The sequence below is a fragment of the Eubalaena glacialis genome, chromosome 4 (assembly GCF_028564815.1).
Source record: "Eubalaena glacialis isolate mEubGla1 chromosome 4, mEubGla1.1.hap2.+ XY, whole genome shotgun sequence".
NCBI classification, from domain to species: Eukaryota; Metazoa; Chordata; class Mammalia; order Artiodactyla; family Balaenidae; genus Eubalaena; species Eubalaena glacialis.
In genome coordinates, this window is record NC_083719.1 from 95,755,579 (window position 1) to 95,775,694 (window position 20,116).

Consider the following 20,116-nt stretch of genomic DNA (forward strand, 5'->3'; position numbering starts at 1 on the left):
CCTCAGAAGCTCTTGGTTGTTCATGTGGTTGGCTTCCTTATCTTTTTCAGCTCTTTGCGCAAATGTCACACTTACCAGTGAGCCTTGCCGTAATCATCATAGTGAAAAGTGCTTCCACCTCTATGGTACATTCTTACTTCGTTTTTTCCTATAATACTTATTATTCTTATCTGGCCCTCTATATATTCTACGTGTTCATTTTTTTAAATTGTCTGTCTCTACTACTAAACTATAAACTCCACAAGGGCAGGAATTTTTGTCTGCTTTGTTCACTACTGTATTTTCACTACTTTAAATGGCCTTTGGTAGATAGTGGGTTCTCAAAAAATAGTTGCTGATTAAATAAATGCACAATATCCCTGCTTTACTAATTGTGCTATTTTGAGGTTCAGTTTATAGGGTTTTCTTATAAAGAGGGATATTTGTGTTCATTGGTGGGGGAAAGAAAAGTAAAGAGAGGAGGGTATGGATTATATTTTGTATTTCCTAGTGTTCTTTTGTGTTTTCATTTTGGTTGTACTTTAAGCCTTTTGTGGTTCATTTATTTCACGACTCTTGAGTTTTGCTGGAATACTAGATTCAGTCATTTACATTTTTCCTCTTTAAAAGTGGGAATATGTATAATAAGAATTGCTTGAGCTTGAAATGGAAATTCTCCAGGGAAAAAAGGTGATGTCATTAGCTGTTGATGCAGCAATCAATTTAAAGAACTTTAGATCTAAGAGACCTTTAATCAGTCTAATTTGAAATAGAAATGTATTCTCTGCTTTATAAATAATTGACTAAAACCAGACCATTAACAAATTAAATAAAGATTTTACTAATGCCAAAGAACTGTGCTGTTAGCAAAATTACTCTTATGTCATAGTAGTCAAAGATGTACACTTGCTAAATAGAATTGATGTACTTTTTCAGAGTGTTGCCAACTGTGAGAGCATTGGTTGAATGACATTTCGGTGTCCTCAAACTTGTACTATGGTCTTCATATATTCATGGTATGCAGAGGTGGCAAGCAGTCTGAAGGATGATTCATTGATGTTTTCCCTCATCACTTTATAACTTGGATATGAAGACCAATTAGGTATTTTGGCCAAATCTGTGGGTCAAGGAGTATAATTTTAAGTTTCATGCCACCCTGGCAATGACACTAGGTTGACTTTTTTGGCATCTAAGCTTGAGGGTATAGGTTAGAGAGTATCCCTAAGTTGTGATATTTGTAATAAACCATTTATACCTCTTGTAATGTGGATACTGTATTGCATAATAGTCATCTCTGAGATCCTGACCTTGTCTTCGTATACTTATAGATGTCACAGTATAGAATTCTTTCTCTGGGAGGCAAGTAGTAGTGTGGCTTGTTCCTTTGAGGCTTACTGCCTCCTGTTCTTGCCCATGACTAGAGGATGGCAAAGAGGTTGAAGATGTTCTCTCATCGCACCTATACATTCCTCTGTTACAGCCTTTAATATATTGTATCCTTTAAAAAATAGCATTATTAAATTATAATTTACATAGTGTAATCTGTATCCTTTTTTTTTTAAACATCTTTATTGAAGTATAATTGCTTTACAATGGTGTGTTAGTTTCTGCTTTATAACAAAGTGAATCAGTTATACATATACATATGTTCCCATATCTCTTCCCTCTTGCATCTCCCTCCCTCCCACCCTCCCTATCCCACCCCTCTAGGTGGTCACAAAGCACCGAGCTGATCTCCCTGTGCTATGCGGCTGCTTCCCACTAGCTATCTATTTTACATTTGGTAGTGTATATATGTCCATGACATTCTCTCACCCTGTCACATCTCACCCCTCCCCCTCCCCATATCCTCAAGTCCATTCTCTAGTAGGTCTGTGTCTTTATTCCCGTCTTGCCACTAGGTTCTTCATGACCTTTTTTTTTTTTTCCTTAGATTCCATATATATGTGTTAGCATACTGTATTTGTTTTTCTCTTTCTGACTTACTTCACTCTGTATGACAGACTCTAACTCCATCCACCTCATTACAAATACCTCCATTTCATTTCTTTTTATGGCTGAGTAATATTCCATTGTATATATGTGCCACATCTTCTTTATCCATTCATCCGTTGATGGACACTTAGGTTGCTTCCATGTCCTGGCTATTGTAAATAGAGCTGCAATGAATATTTTGGTACATGACTCTTTTTGAATTATGGTCTTCTCAGGGTATATGCCCAGTAGTGGGATTGCTGGGTCGTATGGTAGTTCTATTTTTAGTTTTTTAAGGAACCTCCATACTGTTCTCCATAGTGGCTGTATCAATTTACATTCCCACCAACAGTGCAAGAGTGTTACCTTTTCTCCACACCCTCTCCAGCATTTATTGTTTCTAGATTTTTTGATGATGGCCATTCTGACCGGTGTGAGATGATACCTCATTGTAGTTTTGATTTGCATTTCTCTAATGATTAATGATGTTGAGCATTCTTTCATGTGTCTGTTGGCAATCTGTATATCTTCTTTGGAGAAATGTCTATTTAGGTCTTCTGCCCATTTTTGGATTGGGTTGTTTGTTTTTTTGTTATTGAGCTGCATGAGCTGCTTGTAAATCTTGGAGATTAATCCTTTGTCAGTTGCTTCATTTGCAAATATTTTCTCCCATTCTGAGGGTTGTCTTTTGGTCTTGTTTATGGTTTCCTTTGCTGTGCAAAAGCTTTTAAGTTTCATTAGGTCCCATTTGTTTATTTGTGTTTTTATTTCCATTTCTCTAGGAGCTGGGTCAAAAAGGATCTTGCTGTGATTTATGTCATAGAGTGTTCTGCCTATGTTTTCCTCTAAGAGTTTGATAGTGTCTGGCCTTACACTTAGGTCTTTAATCCATTTTGAGTTTATTTTTGTGTATGGTGTCAGGCAGTGTTCTAAGTTCATACTTTTACATGTACCTGTCCAATTTTCCCAGCACCACTTATTGAAGAGGCTGTCTTTTCTCCACTGTATATGCTTGCCTCCTTTATCAAAGATAAGGTGACCATATGTGTGTGGGTTTATCTCTGGGCTTTCTATCCTGTTCCATTGATCTATATTTCTGTTTTTGTGCCAGTACCAAACTGTCTTGATTACTGTAGCTTTGTAATATAGTCTGAAGTCAGGGAGCCTGATTCCTCCAGCTCCATTTTTCGTTCTCAAGATTGCTTTGGCTATTCGGGGTCTTTTGTTGGAAGATTTTTAATCACAGTTTCACAGCCTCTTCGGCAGCTGCAGGCTTTTTCCCGGACTCCCTCCCCGCTAGCTGTGGTGCGCTAACCCCTTCAGGCTGTGTTCACGCCGCCAACCCCAGTCCTCTCCCTGCGATCCGACCTCCGAAGCCCGAGCCTCAGCTCCCAGCCCCCGCCCACCCTGGCGGGTGAGCAGACAAGCCTCTCAGGCTGGTGAGTGCTGCTCGGCACCGATCCTCTGTGCGGGAATCTCTCCGCTTTGCCCTCCGCACCCCTGTGGCTGTGCTCTCCTCCGTGGCTCCGAAGCTTCCCCCCTCTGCCACCCGCAGTCTCCGCCCGCGAAGGGGCTTCCTAGTGTGTGGAAACCTTTCCTCCTTCACAGCTCCTTCCCACTCACTGGTGCAGGTCCCGTCCCTATTCTTTTGTCTCTGTTATTTCTTTTTTCTTTTGCCCTACCCAAGTACATGGGGATTTTCTTGCCTTTTGGGAGGTCTGACGTTTTCTGCCAGCGTTCAGTGGGTGTTCTGTAGGAGCAGTTCCACGTGTAGATGTATTTCTACTGTATCTGTGGGAAGGAAGGTGATCTCCGCGTCTTACTCTTCCGCCATCTTGCCCAGACCCCTCAATCTGTATCCTTTTAATTGCACTGTTTGGTGAATTTTGATAGCGTTATATCTGTGAGATCATGATCATAATCAAAATACAGAGCATTTTCATCGTGCTAAAAAGTTTACTCATGCCCCCTGGCAGTTCTTTCCTCCCTAAACCCTGGCTGCAGGAAACCACTGATCTGCTTTGCGTCACTATAGATTGTGTTTAGTAGGATTTTATATAAATGGAATCATACACATGTACTTTCCTCTGGCTTCTTCCACTGAGTATGATTTTGAGGTTCATCCACGTTGTTGAATGTATTAATGGTTTGCTCTTTTTTATTGTGGGTTGGTATTCTTTTTTATTGCAGGGTGGTATTCTATCATACAGATGTGTCACAGTTTGTTTATCCATTCACTTGGTTGATGGATAGTGGGGCTCTTTCCAGCTTTGGACTATTTTTAATAAATCTGTTAACATTCATGTACACATATTTTTATGGACATATATTTTCATTTCTCTTGAGTAATTTCTTAGGGGTGGATTGACTGGGTTGTAGGGTCAGTGTATATTTAACTATATGAGAAACTGCCAAACAGTTTTCCAAAGTGGTTATACTATTTTACCTTCCAACCAGCAGTTTCTTCATATCCTGGTCAACACTTGGTGCTGCCATTCTTTAAAGTTTTAGCCGTTCTAATGGGTATAAGGATGTTGAACATAAGGATTCTGAATATCTTTTTATGTGTTTATTGGCCATTTGTTTATCTTCTTTTGTGAATTATCTGTTCCAATCTTCGCCCTTTTTGTATAGATTTCATTTTCTTTTTCTTTTTTTTTTAATTTATTTTTCTTTTAACATCTTTATTGGAGTATAATTGCTTTACAGTGGGGTAGATTTCATTTTCTTATTGTGATAAGAATTCTTTATATAGTTTGGATACAAGTCCTTTGTCAGGTATATGTATTGTGAATATTTTATTAGTCCCTGGCTTGCCTTTTTCTTAATGGTGACTTCCCCCCCCCCCCCCACACACACACTGTATTTTATTTTTACAAGAGATAAATAGACTGACACCAAGCATTGTACATGGAATGGTGACTTTTGAAGAAGAGAATTTTTTATTTTGATGAAGTCTAGTTTATAAATTTTTTCTTTTATGGTTCATACTTTTATGGCTCTCTCTAAAATCTTTGCCTATCCTAAGATCACAAAGATTTCCTTTTATGTTTTCTTCTGGAAGTTTGATGGTTTTAGCACTTACATTTAGGTCTGTGATCCATTTTGAGTTCATTTTTGTGTTTGGTGTTAGGTAGAGGTTGTTTTTTATTTTGTTTCCATGTAGATATCTAGTTGTTCCAGCATCATTTACCTTGGTACCTTCGTTAGAAGTCAATTGATGGGTCTTTATGTCTATCCTTTGCCAATGCCACATTGTCTTTATTGCTGTAGTTTTATATTCTTCAAGTTAGGTACTATAGGTCCTCCAACTCTTTAAAAAAATTGGTTTGACACTTTTAGGTCATTTGCCTTTCCATTTAAATTTTAGAATCAGCTTGTCAGTTTCTATTAAAAAATTCCTGCTGGGGATTTAATTAGATTGTCCTAAATTCTATAGATCATTTTTGGAAGAACTGACATCTTAATAATATTGAATCTTTAAATTCTTGAGCATGGTATATCTCTCCATTTATTGATATCTTTAATTTATTCCAGTAATGTTTGTAGTTTTTCCAGTGACCAGGATTTGCACAAATTTTGTTATCCTTATGCTATAGACTGAATGTTTGTGTCTCTTCAAGATTTGTATGTTGAAATCTTACCCCCATGGTGATGATATTAGGAGGTAGGACCTTTAGGGGGTGATTAGGTAATAAGGAAAGAACCCTAATGAATGGGATTAGTGCCCTTATAAAGAGGTCCTAGAGAACTCCCTTGCCTCCTTCTGCCATGTGAGGATACAAAAAGTCTGCAGTCTGAGAAGGCCCTCGCTCAACCTTGCTGGCACCCTTATCTCAGACTTCCAGTCTCCACAACTGTGAGAAATAAATGTTGTTATTATTAAGCTGTGCAGTCTGTGGTATTTTGTTTTAGTGGTCTGAACAGACTAAGACTGTGTATTTGAATGATTTTGGTTGCTACTATAAATGGAATTGCAGTTTTGATATTTTCCAATTGTTTGTTTCTAGTGTATTGAAAACTATTGATGTTTCATATTAATCTTTTGCCATAACTTTCTTAAAATTGGCCATTAGTTTTAGTAGCTTTTTTGCAGTTACTTAGGATTTTCTACATATGTGTTATATCAAAATTACCTTTGTTTATGTTTGTCTTCATCACTAGACTTGGAGCTTTTGGGACAGAGATTGTAAGTTTATTGACTTTTATGTCCCCAGCATCTATGATGGTACAAAAGTCAGGTCCATGCTCTTCTGGTTTTTCTCCTTTCTGGCTGCTTCTTTTAGTCAGTCATATTTGCTACTTTCTTCTCATTTCCATAACCTCTAAATTTTGTATTGTGCCAGGAGTCAGTCCCTGATCCTCTTCTCTTTTCTTTTGTACTTCCCTGGCAATCACATCTTGGCTTCTGGGTTTAAAAACTATTTTCTAATAAAACATTTTTTTCTCTAGCCTACTTGATAGTTTCATTGGATATAGAATAGGCATCTCAAGCTTAACATTAAAAAAATAAATTGATCTTTGGATCATTCCTCTTAAAACTGTTCCTGTAGTTTTCTCATCTCAGTTAATGGTAAACTTGTTTTTGTTTGTTTGTTTTTGTTTTTTCATTTGCAGAGGCCAGTCTTTATATCATTGTGCCATTATTATTTAAAAATGGGTAGAAGACTAGGATGAAAGTCTGATTCTACTGATAAGAAGTGTAGGTTTAATCAGCATACAACTTGCGGTATTTACATAAAGATGGGAATCATTAGTGTCCTGAAAGCAACAGGCTTTTTCTCAAATTATATGCTTGTTGAGTTAAGGCTGGTATCTATTGTATATAATAGTTAAGAAAACCACATATATAAAATGCTGGAAATTGAAGATTTTTCTTAATGCCAAGGTATTATTTTTAGCCATTTAGGACTGGAATTTATTATTTTTTGAGTTTTAGATATTCCTCTAGTTAGGACAAAAGTAGGGAACCACTTGCATTCCTTCTGTTAAATTACTTGATAATTTAATCACCATTTATAATTTTATTATATTTGCAGATTTGTTCTAAGTCCCAAACAAATAGATTTTTTAGAATCTGATTTTGCAGATTGGGCACTGCCAGCTTAAAAATGGGGAAAAAATTTGGCATCTCCCGGAGGGCGTCCAAATGACAGCCTGTTGAAATTTTTGCTGATTTGATTAATGAACCTATTTGAGCAGATTATAAATACCTTCTTCATTTCTTCTATAGCATTTTCTTTCCAAAGGAAAAAGGTGAAAATTTGAGGTATAATCATCAGTGCCTCTATTGTTCACTGGTATATAGAATGTTTCCAATTCATTCATTCACCGTTCATTTCAAATCGAACTTTCTCCACTTAAATTTAGTATCCATTGATGATATTTACTTGAATCAATTTCTGTAACTTTTGATTTTGATATAATTTCAAACTTAGAGAAAAGTGGGAATAATAACATAAGGAATCTTCATATACTCTTTACTCCTATTCACCAGTTATTTACATTTTACATATTTAATCTCTAGAATGGGGATAATAAGAGTACCTATCTCAAGTAGTGTTGGTATTGTCTCCTAGTTTCACTGTAAATATTTTGTTAGTTTTGTTTTTCTTACTACTCTGTGTAACTGTAAAGTATTTTTAAAAATAATTCTAGTTATCCTATATTCCCTCTTCATTTAAGTTTTCTGAATACTGATCTTTTTCTATGAAATTTTATGTGTGGGTGTATGTATGTGCATATACCTACATATGTTTAGCAATTTTTTTTTTTTTTTACTTTTTAAATTACTCTTTCATGTGGGCATGGGACAAATATTTTTAAATCACAAAATTCAATAGAAAAGGCTCTAGAATTTAAGAACGTCAACCAACGAACTCTTTTTAGTTATGATGGTTTTAAAAATTTACCTTTCCTTGTATTTTTTTATTTGTTTCAATTCAACAGATAGATATAGAGTGCCAACTCTATTTAAAAATACTATTAAAAAAAGAGGGCTTCCCTGGTGGCGCAGTGGTTAAGAATCTGCCTGCTAATGCAGGGGACACGGGTTCGAGCCCTGGTCTGGGAAAATCCCACATGCCGCGGAGCAACTGGGCCCGTGAGCCACAACTGCTGAGCCTGCGCGTCTGGAGCCTGTGCTCCGCAACGGGAGGGGCCGTGGTAGTGAGAGGCCCGCGCACCGCGATGAAGAGTGGCCCACGCACCACGATGAAGAGTGGCCCCCGCTTGCCGCAACTAGAGAAAGCCCTCGCACGAAACGAAGACCCAACACAGCTAAAAATAAATAAATAAATAAAGTAGCTATTAAAAAAAAAAAAAATGCTGTAGGAAACATTAGGCGACCCAAATGCCTTATATTTATAATGCTTTGTAGTTTCCAAAACAATTTGAATATGCATTTTCTTATTTGATATTACCAATAACTCAGAAAAGTAGATAATTCACGTAGATTTATTTCCATTTTTTATGAGGAAATTGAGCCCTTGAAAGATTGTGACTTAACTATCAGGGTCACCTAGCTAGTGAGTGACAGTGTAAGCATGAACTAAAGCATAAGCTTTAAGTTCAGTGATCTCAATTCTCCCATTCCACCTCTGTGCAGTGACTGAGCATACATTAATTTATGCAAAGGCCTGACCTAGTGGGACCATATTTTAATTTATTCACTTAATATTTATCTTTGTTGTTTATCTTAAGTGCTTAAAGGACAGGGCTAGGATTAGTTAAATGAGATCAAAACAGTGTCTTAACAGGTCCATACAAATACCTAGAGGGTGCTTTTCAATTAAGACGGTGATGTGTATCAAAATGCTTGGATATATGAGAGTAGTTATGACATGTTCTTTCCTGTTATATTGGAGGGTCTATTGCATGTGACTGTTGAAAAAGTAGTGGGCTGCTATTAGAGACTATGTTACTACTACAATCAGTGTTAAAGATCAGTACATTACGGATCCTTACTTAACATGTACCATTAAATTGATTTTTTTACTTGTGGTATTATGGATTATGTCTCTGCAACATCTTCCCCCTTTTTACCCATAACCTCTAAAAGGTTCAGTGCCAGAAAGCACAGAATTGTATCTTTATTTTCTCATCACATCCCCTCTCAAATAGATAATACTTTCATTGCTCTCTTTCCAGTTTGGCTTTGAGTCACTGCTGTGATTCTAGCTGTTGAACAGTCTTTCAAGTTAGCAATTAGTATTCCAGTTAAGTAAAAATTGTTGTGAGGCTGCCATTCTTACCAGTGTAGCTAAGGTAGTTTTACTAAATCAATTACTAGAGTCATGTTGTCAGAGGTATATGACAATTACATGTCACAAAACTTCCCTAAATATTGATACTTTAGATTTATTGGAAATTAGATTTAAAACTTCATAGTTTTGAGGTTGGAGAAACCAATAATCTGTCCTGTTCAGTAAAGCCACATTTATGCTGCTTATTATTTTGAAACTTAAGCTGTTTTAGTCTGTCTTTACTGTTTTTGCCTTCCTGATTCAATTTTGCTGTTGTTAATTAATAAATTCAAAGAAAGTATTCTAATTAGTTTCTGTCATAACTGGGAACCATAGTTAGTTAGAATACTTTGGAAAGCATGATAACACCTGCTCACTAGTAGATATCAATTCTTTGCCTGGCTCTATTCCAGTCTCACTAACTGTGTCTAAATGTGTGAACCTCTTACCATCTGGGCACTTCAATTTCCCTTTAAAAAAAAAAAAAGTTCTACCGTGTTCTACTTACTGCAAAGAGTTTTGAAAGATAATAGGAGGTCATTAAAGTACTTATCACCAGTATATGCTATTTACTGGTTAAAATTTATAGCTATTTAAAAAACATTGGCTTTAAAATATACTGGTTTTTGTTTTTGTTTTTTTGGCTGCACCGCGTGGCTTGTGGGATCCTAGTTCCCTGACCAGGGAGGGATCAAATCCTGGCCCTCGGCAGTGAGAGCGTGGATTCCTAACCACTGGACGGCCAGGGAATTCCCTAAAATATATTGTTTTAAAATAGTAATTTACTATTTAAAAACCATTGACTCCTTTAGTGTAGTTCATTGCTTAGTCTCAGAACTTTTATTTTTAGAACAGAGTGTATTTAAAGACCAGTTTTACTGTTGAATTTGACAGGCATGGCACGTGGCCAATCTAATGAGCCCAAAGGGAGAGTGTACAGAGTGCAGGTTAAAGGAGCCCTGGAACTGACTTTCCACAAAGTCCAGGCTCTCCATGTTCATTCCTGCTGATTGGAGATTTGCTTAAAGTTGACTGTTTTCTTCCTTCTGTACCATCTGATTCCAATCTGTGCTTGTCTTTTGTAGCTGGAGACGGTTGGATGGCAGCTTAACCTTCAGATGGCTCACTCTGCCCAAGCAAAACTAAAATCTCCTCAAGCTGTGTTACAGCTAGGAGTGAGCAATGAGGATTCGAAGGTAAGAAAGGGTATCCCATTGAAAGGATGTATTTTGTTTACTAGGTCTTGTACTTTATTGTTAGCAAGGTCTTTGCTCTCTGAATTGAAGATTTAAACATAATTTAATTAAAATTAAAGAAAGATTAACAAAATGACAGATCTTTGTGACAAGTTTTGATGTCAGATTTACATATCACTTTGTTATTTATTTGAAAAAACAGGTTGTCTTACAAGGTACTTTTCTTGCAAGAATATGTTATAATGTCTTCTTTTAAATTCTGCAATGGAAAAAATTGGTAGTAGTCATATAAAATTATGATTTTAATGTTTTAGATAATTGTGGATGTTTCTGGGTGCTTTGTGTTTTAAGCTGCACACATATGGCAGAGGGAATAATGTTGTCCAGCCAATGCCTGAAATGTGAAGGTGACCTGAGTTCTGTTTGTGTATGTATAGTATGTCTGTGTGTGTGTTTAAATCTCAGCTATTACAAAATAGAATTTTGGATTAGTTTTAAACTGCATGGTGATTTCTTCTTTAGTATTAATTTAAGAAAACTTGAACATGTTATCAAAGGTAAAAGAGTTGCTATGGAATAGTTTTTACTACAGCATATTGAGAAATGTCTATTTCAGTTGTCATTGAATGCTATTTTTATATATTTTTTACTACAATTGAGTATCTTTACGAGAGAGAGAAGAGGGAGTGACTTTTTTTCCTTAAATAAATGAGACTGTCTCATTTTAAGACAAATGAAATAGAGGTGAGAATGAGGTAGGAAGATCTGAAGAAGAAGAGATTACTGTGGCTGTATGTGATCAGAGAATAATGGAAGAAATGTTATTATTTATAATGGGCATTGAAGGATGTGTATATTATTACTTCTTTGTTAGCACTTTTACTGTTTATTATGTCTTGTACATTTCTGTCTTCCATAAGAACTGGCATCAGTGCCTAGCTCAGGTTACATGTCTACAGAATTTTAGGCAATTGAATTGGATCTTAACATATATAATTTATTAACTTATTACAGTGTTTGCAAAGAATCATTTCATTTCACACATTTTCACCAGAAAAGAACATAAACATAATGGTTAAGTGTCGAATTGACTGGTATATTATATATGCTCTGCAATTTAGTAGCGGTCTAACCTTGGGCAAGTTACTTAATCTTTATGAGTGTCAGTTTCTTCATCTGTAAAACAGGAATAATATTATCTGTCTCACAGGGCTTTTATGAAGATCAAATACTCAGTGTATGTAAAGTACATGATGCTCTATAAATGCTGGCTGCTGCCATCTTCATCATCATCAATAAAAGTTTTCTTGGGCTAATGAATAAATAAATCTCTTTGTTTTAAACCAAAGCTGCCACTAACTTTATTTCTTGATGAAATTAACCTTTTCCCTTTTCTTTCATTCTTTCTCCCTTTAATTTTTGATCATATTTTTCATATGTATGCTTCTGAGAATAGGGGAGGGGAAGGATAGCCTGGAAAGTCCTTTATTTTTTTTTCTCCCCGTGAACTAGGGAAGGCATTCCTTTAGGTTTAGGATAATAACCTGGAACTCACTGGTGTGGACTGGGGCTATTCCATGAGGGAGAACACACACCTGTATACACACATACATATATGCGTTCTCCAGGTGTACGTTCACTGCTTTATTTCTCGTGACTATCATATGTTAAGTCTGAGTAGCTAAATGGAATTTATGGCTTGGAAGGATACAATTTTGACTCTATATTTGATATACTTTAAGCATCATGACTTTGGCAGTGTTTAACTTTGGGATGAATGCTTGAGTCCTCCCAGCATGGGAGGACTTTATTATGTCTTCAAAACATGTCTCTGTGTCAGTTATATCTTTAGGCAATAGGAATGAATGAGTAATGCTTCAAGTAAAAGAGTCATGTTTTTAATTCATATTATTCAGGAAATCTATACAGATGTGAGATCCAACTCATTTGAGATATGGGCTTGAGTACATTTGTATTTTTCTGTCTGTTGATATTTTAAAATTTTGAATGAACATTTGGTTACCCTTATGACTTGCAGAGCTAGAGAACCATTTTCATTAACAGACACTTGGGAAGAGGCGCAGCAGCACACAAACGTCAAGGGTATTTTCATTTTGTATGCAGACTTAAGTGACCCTCTTTCTCTGTGTTGCCTATCTCCCCTGTGGCATTTTGTGGATTTGGTCCCTATTTCTTATATATTGTAAACAACAGACATATAATGGAATGTACAACCACGGTCATCCTGGTTAGAAACATGCCCTCTCCAAGTGACGTGTGCCCTAGCTATAAAGGAACAGTTATCTACCATACCTCTGTTCCCCTCAGTGAACGGCTGCTGGGAAGCTTTACTTTTTCTCCATGTTTTTATGATCTGGTATTCTATTCTTTGTACTCTTGTTATATCTGATTCCTTGATGTTAATTTTTACATAACTTCTGTTATTAAGGACCACACACTACTCTTCCCCCAAACAATTTAATCAAAGAAAAAGAAAATTTAGAATCCACATAATTTTAGTTTTATGAAGAACAATAATAAAACAATCACTGCATTTTAGAAAAGCTTTCAACACCTTGAAACATATACACATATTACAGGATAACTGCTAAGTTATTAAATAAGCAAAATGATACAGTATCCTAGCAATAAATATAGCATAGGTCTCTGAAATAAAATTGCCTGACTTCAAATCCTAGCTCTGTTTATTAGTTAGGAATAACCTAGGAAAATAAACTAACCACTACATGTTTCCATTTCTCCATCTATCTATAAATACAGATAATAATAAGAATTCATACCTGGAAGAGATGTTTTAAATATCAAAGGGGGTAATACCATATCTACATAGAGTAAGCATGAGAATTCGGGAATTCTAGACAGGTTAGAATATTAGGTAAAAGGAACATGAATATGGAACATGTTTTAAAAACCAAATTTGTTAAAGGAAGGGAGAAATTTTATTAAAAGGAAGATTAAAAGTTATCGCTGGTTAGTTTATGATGCAGAGTATCATAAAGTACAAAGTTGTCATGCTTAAGAAATTGACATTCGTTTAAAACAGGAAACAGGTAAAATTCTTTCAAATGTATGTTTTACAGTGTAGTTATCCTGAAAGTACACATATATTAAAATAATTCTGAGAGGATTAGAGTCAGTGCAAATTGTAAGAGAATATTTTGATAGTATTTACAATACTTTTGAGCTGCTGAACTGAAAACTTACAGTAATTCACTGAAAAGCATGGTTTCTAAGAATCTCTTTCTTCTCATTCCCTTCCAACATACACATGAAAAGTGTAGCCTGCAGTGAAGTTTTAATTGCTGTCACTTTAGATAACATTGTTGTACTGGCCTCCTTTCTGTTAGAACATTTCTGTCTCGAGGCTTTCCTGTTTTGCTACTAATTTTATCATGAAAACTGGATGATTCTAGCTTTTCCTATAGTATTTTGATAGATATTCTAGTTGTTTTCAGTTAATTTTCTTTCTGTTTGTCTATTGCATTTAGCAAAGTAAGATTATTTTCCTGTTCCACACATACCTCAAAACAAGTTTTCTGAGTTTTTTGGCTTTTTTGTTTTTTTTGTTTTACTTCATTAGGGGGCAGTAGAGCTCTTTGCTTACCTAACCTCTGGCACTCACAGTGTTATTTGAAATAACATTCAAAATAATTTGTGAAGTCAGTAGTTGTGGGAAATGCTAAGTGTTTACATTTCTAATCTGTATATAACAATAGAGTTCTCTTGTTTCCATCAACAAAATTAGTGCCTATTAATCAGATATGTACAGAACAAATAAATAAAATCATCATGATTTCAATATTTACTAATTTGTATATGATCATTTGCCAAAATGAAATTTATTGAAAAGCCTTCTACACTGTTGATTTTTTTTGTTACATTCTGCCACCTGTATTAACTTCTTTATGAGAAAAGAGAATACAATAATCCCAAAGATAGTTGAATGGCTGTTAGGTTAGAGCATAACTGGTTCCAGACTAGTCATAGACAGTTGAAATTTCTTTATTTATAGAGAATAGCAATTTTATATGTAACATATTTGGTAATTTTGAATGGCATCAACACTTTAGCTGAATATCCTAAAAACACTAAAATATTTGAATTTTACTACTAATCTTGCATTTTCCTCAGTAAATTTGCTGTTCAAGACAATCATATTTTGTAAATGCAGTGATTCTAAATTCTTTTTGTTCATCCTTTAAGAAAGAATCCGTGTGTTTCATTCTTTTTTTCTTCTTCTTTTGAAACAACTGGGATAAAGTCATCTTGACAAGAGAACTTTCTAAACATTTATCTAAGTGTTCCATTGGATTGTACTCAGGTTGCAGAAGGGTAATTACGGTATTGAGTGAACTTAGGACTTTTAATAGCAATTTTTAAGATTAGAGGTCTTCATTCTTATTTTCAAAATGTATGACAAATTCTCTTTAGATTGAGAAAAAGGGGGAAAAAAGCCTTTTTTAAATTGCTTACTCTATGTAGATATGGTATTACCCCCTTTGATATTTAAAACATCTCTTCCAGGTATGAATTCTTATTATTATCTGTATTTTATAGATAGATGGAGAAATGGAAACATGCAGTGGTTAGTTTATTTTCCTAGGTTATTCCTAACTAATAAACAGAGCTAGGATTTGAAGTCAGGCAATTTTATTTCAGAGACCTATGCTATATTTATTGCTAGGATACTGTATCATTTTGCTTATTTAATAACTTAGCAGTTATCCTGTAATATGTGTATATGTTTCAAGGTGTTGAAAGCTTTTCTAAAATGCAGTGATTGTTTTATTATTGTTCTTCATAAAACTAAAATTATGTGGATTCTAAATTTCCTTTTCTTTGATTAAATTGAAACAATTTTACACTAAAGTCAATGAAAGACACTAATATATTCTTTTATGTGGTAAGTAAAGTTGTATGTTTTGATGTTGTCTCAGTTCAATAGACACTGCATTTATTAACAGACCTTATTGTAAGGGCTGTATGACATCATTGATGTTGATGTGTCGTGAACAAAGAAATAGGGTATATCATTAAAAACACATCCTTAGCTGTATATATGACAGGTTTTTCAGTAAGAGAAAAACACACATATGCTGTTCAAATCATGAACTCTTTGTATTAGAAATTTAAAGTATTTTGATCTTCTTAAAGGTAATGTTTGTATTGACTGATTCGGAAGGACCTTCAAATTTTTCTGAGCTGCTTTGATGAACAGGTCTAAATTTTACAAATGTTGTATTTTTATTTAATCTATATAGTGAATATATTTCAGCATATTCTCTTGATAATTTAAATTTATTTTTCTGTGTTACAATATTTGTGCATATATTTATAATGGACATTTTGGAAAATATAGGGAAGAAAAGCCAATTAAAATCAAGTGTAATTCTAGTACCCACAGCATTGTTATGTTTTGTTATATGACCTTCCAGTCATTTTTAAAAAAAATTTTTTTAACATCTTTATTGAAGTATAATTGCTTTACAATGGTGTGTTAGTTTCTGCTTTATAACAAAGTCTTGGGCTTTTTTACTCACTGATTTTGATCAGAAATTTATAAAATTAGCTTTGTCTAATGAGCAGGTCTGTGTCAAGATACTTTTTTTTTTTAGAATTAAAGAGCTAGAAGTGCTCTTTTTTTTTTTAAACTTTGGGTTTATTTATTTCATTTATTTATTTATTTATGGCTGTGTTGGGTCTTCGTTTCTGCGCGAGGGCTTTCTCCAGTTGCGGCAAGCGGGGGCCACTCTTCACCGCGGTGCGCGGGCCTCCCATTATCGCGGCCTCTCCTGTTGCGGAGCACAGGCTCCAGACGCGCAGGCTCAGCAATTGTGGCCCACGGGCCCAGCCGCTCCGCGGCATGCGGGATCCTCCCAGACCAGGGCTGGAACCCGTGTCCCCTGCATCGGCAGGCAGACTCTCAACCACTGCGCCACCAGGGAAGCCCCAAGATACTTTTATTTGTGTCATTTGGGATAATTTTATTCAGGGTTTAGAAGAATTTTAAGACAGGTCAGTGGTTTTTACTTTTGAAATGAAATGATTGATGAATATTGCTTGTCTTTTAAAAAAGATGTTTCTGGTTCTTTTTTTATTACCTAAGTTGTATATGTTTATTTTGAAAATTTTATAGATATGGAAAGAAAAACTCACAGATTTACCACCACTGTGCAGTCTCTTTTCTTTCAGTGTTTGTTCAATAGCTACTTTCTTTTGAAAGTCTTCTTTGATTTTATATTCTGCTTTTTTCATTTAACTCTGTAACAGATCTTTTCCATATTCAGACTCATCACTAATATATTTTAAATGACTGACTGCATCACATTTTGGCTATGACTTACTACAATTTCCTACCAGTTCCTCTGTTGTCAAATAATGAGTTTGCTTCCAGTATTTTCCTATTATATTGTGATAAACATCTTTGTGTATAAATACATGGTAGGTGTTCAGTAAACACTTATTGAATGATGAATGAACAAATGAATGAATGAATAAAGCATCCTTGGAATTTATGGTTATTCTTCAGGAGTGTAATTACTGGGTGAAAGGGTGTAAACCAAAAAAAAGGTCTTTACTATAGTTTGATAACTGGCTTTTCATAATCGTTTTAGGAACACACACACTCAAAGGTGGCATTCAAAGGATATAAGAGCTTCTGGAGAAAAGTGTAACATTACTATCTCAAAAGTAGGTTCTTTGATAACTAGTTAATTATTTTGGATAATTTTAGGAGACCAGTGAAAAGCCCTGGTATTTTTGTAAGATTATAGAGCCCTCTCATTTATAATTTCTTTATTCCATTAGTATACACATTAAAGAAGCTTTTGTTGTATGTGTTTTATTTTATTATAGAACATGTAGAAGCAATCTCATAAAATATTCTAGCAGTTAGAGTAAATAGAAACAGCCCTTATTTGGTAGACAATTGCCCATATACTTTGAAAAAAAAGCCTGGTTCTTTGCAATCTAATTTATTTATTTAAGTAATCCTAAGGCTTTGTGGCTCTAGTTTTCTGATTCTTAATTTTGTTTTGTATCCTTTTTCATTGTGATCAGTTTCTCAATGATAGTATCCTTTAAGGTGTCATGTTTTCTAAATGAGAGCAATACAAAACTGTCTTTCCTCAATTTAGTATGGTTTTTTTGTTTGTTTGTTTTTTTAGTTTTGTGATCAGTATGACTTTCTGAAAGATCTTAGGTATTCAAGTATATTGAAGTGTTCAAATCATACGTGTATAGCTCCTTGGTATCACAAAATGAACCCCCTTGTATGCAAGTGAAGAGTATGTGTGTATAAGTCTTTTTCTGTACTTAGGTTGCCTAATGGAAAGTCTGCATTTATCCATAATAAGACTTTTAAGCTAGCAAAAATATTGTTTTAGACACTGTGTATCTTTGATGAGTAAAAACAAAATATTAATACACAGAGTGTGATGGAAGTTAGTATTCATGTGGAGAAAATGATAAAAATGACTTGGAGGAGAAAATCTTTTAAAAAAATACTCCATTCATGTATTTCATAATTTAAAAAATCATCTTTTTACTAAAATTCTTTTCAAAAATTTTGTGAAATTTCAAAGTAGGCAAACAATATCACCCTCACTTGTCTTTCCTAGCTTCTGAACTTCTTTACTTTTTTGAAATCTGGAGGCAATTGATAATTGTAGAATTCCTCAAACATAATAGAATATGTTTAAAAGTACCTTTAAATTTTGTTTAATGTATTTTTATGGATTAGAAATGATAGTAATGTAAATGAGTGGCTTATGTATTTTGAAATAAAAGTGTTAACAATGAATTAGGCATCTGAACAAATAAAATTCAATAAGTTAAAGTTCAATAAATTAAATAAGCAACAACTTTTAAAATAGCTCAAATTCAATTCAAGAAACATTTATTAAACCTTTACCATGCATGAGGTACTAGGCAAGGTATTTGTGACATAGACGGGTTTTATTTTCCATCATGGAGCTTATGGTCTAAAAGGGAATACATACATTAAGCCGGTAAATATATTTAAGTTTAGTGACTGTTACAAAAGAGGAACTACATGGAACTGTGGAAACTGACAGCAAGGAGTTGGAGACTGCAACAGGCAGGGGAGTTTCAGGTGGAGGAAAGAACACATGAAAAAGGAGAGGGGCTTATCTTCTGAGCATGTTGAGTATGAGGTAGCTGAGATATCCAGGTGGAGGAAAGAACACATGAAAAAGGATAGAGGCTTATCTTCTGAGCATGTTGAGTATGAGGTAGCTGAGATATCCAGGTGGAGATTGTTTGGATGGCAGTCGGTGAGGTGGGGGGTGGATTACAGACTAGAAATTGAGACTTGGAAATCATCGAGGTTTTGATTATCATTTCAGTTATGAGATGGAAGAGATTAGTCACTTAGGGAGGAAGTATAGAACCTGATGAACTCCCAAATTTAAAAGGCAAGTAGAGCTACAGGAGGTTATCACAGTGATTGGGAAAGGAGCAGCCAGCGACCAAAGCAAGAGAGCATTTCTTGGGGGGTGAATAATGTTACATGCTGTAAGAGGTAAAAGAGAGAAAAAAAAAAGATACTAATTTAACCCTCACAGCTGTGAATTAAGTACTAGTATTTTCCCTAGCTTGTAGATTAAGACTAGTCTCAGTGGTTAAGTATCTTTCCCTAGATTGGATATTAGAAAGTAATATGGGCAAGATTTGAACCCAGGTCCACCTGCCACAATAGCCTGAACTTATAATCACTATATAGCAGTTTAAAAAAAAAATGAATTTAGTGTCATGGAGGTCACTGGTGATCACTTTGTGGGGCAGGAGAAGGAGGTGTTTCAAGACGGAGGGTGGTATTGAATACTGTTGAGAGGTCAGGAAAGAGAAGAACAGATGTTTATATGACTGTTGGATTTGGTTAGATGGACTTCTCTGATAACCTTGGTAATTGTAGTCTCAATTACAATTGAGAGGCAAAAGAATCCTGATTGGAGTAAATTGAGGAAAGAAAACGAGGCAAAAAAGTGAAAGCAACCACATACGTAACTCCTTCAAGAAACAGAAATGGAATAGTCAATGTAGGGGAATGTGGATTCAGTGATTGGAGATATTAGAGGAGGTTTGTATGCTGATTCCACATCCATTGGGGAGAAATTGATGCTGCAGGACAGAGAGGGATATAAGTTCCATGAGAAAGTGAGAAGATAAGAGGGCCAGAGCACAAATGAAAGGGTTGGACTTTGATGAGAGTGGGAACACATTATTTGTTGTAATAGCAAAAAAGAAAGAGAATGGATTAGGTAGGTAGTTTTGGTGGTAGAAGAGGAAGCGGTGTCTGATTGCTTCTGTTTCTGAATGCAGTCATTAGTTGAGGGAGTGGGTAGGTCTAGAAGGTTTGGGAACAGGGGAGGAAGTATGAAACAGTTATTTTGGATATTGGGAAAATGAACAAACTAGTTATTTTGGGTTGTTTTCACTGTTACTGACCAGTGCTTATTGCCCATTTGAGATTTGTGACCATGAATTTGAAATGAGAACTGTTGAAATGATGTACATTTTCCTTCATCGATTTTTAGTTGCTCTGATGCAGCTGTGAAGTAGGTAGATAATTGGGTTTAACCAGCGTTTCTTCTTTGCCAGGTGTATCAGGTGAAGGGAGAAAGGGACAAAGAATTGGCCTTGTGTACAAGGGAGTGATTTTAGTGATGGACCATAGATTCT

General features: G+C 35.1%; 1 protein-coding gene across 5 annotated transcripts in view; it reads left to right on the top strand.

Moving 5' to 3' along the window:
- COMMD10 (COMM domain containing 10) overlaps window positions 1-20,116 on the top strand; it is a 173,459-nt gene that overhangs the window by 19,456 nt on the left and 133,887 nt on the right. For all 5 annotated transcript variants that reach the window (XM_061189532.1, XM_061189535.1, XM_061189531.1 and 2 more), the window contains exon 5: window positions 10,283-10,393. In XM_061189532.1, coding sequence (XP_061045515.1) covers window positions 10,283-10,393 — 111 coding nt within the window. The remainder of the gene's footprint in view (window positions 1-10,282; window positions 10,394-20,116) is intronic.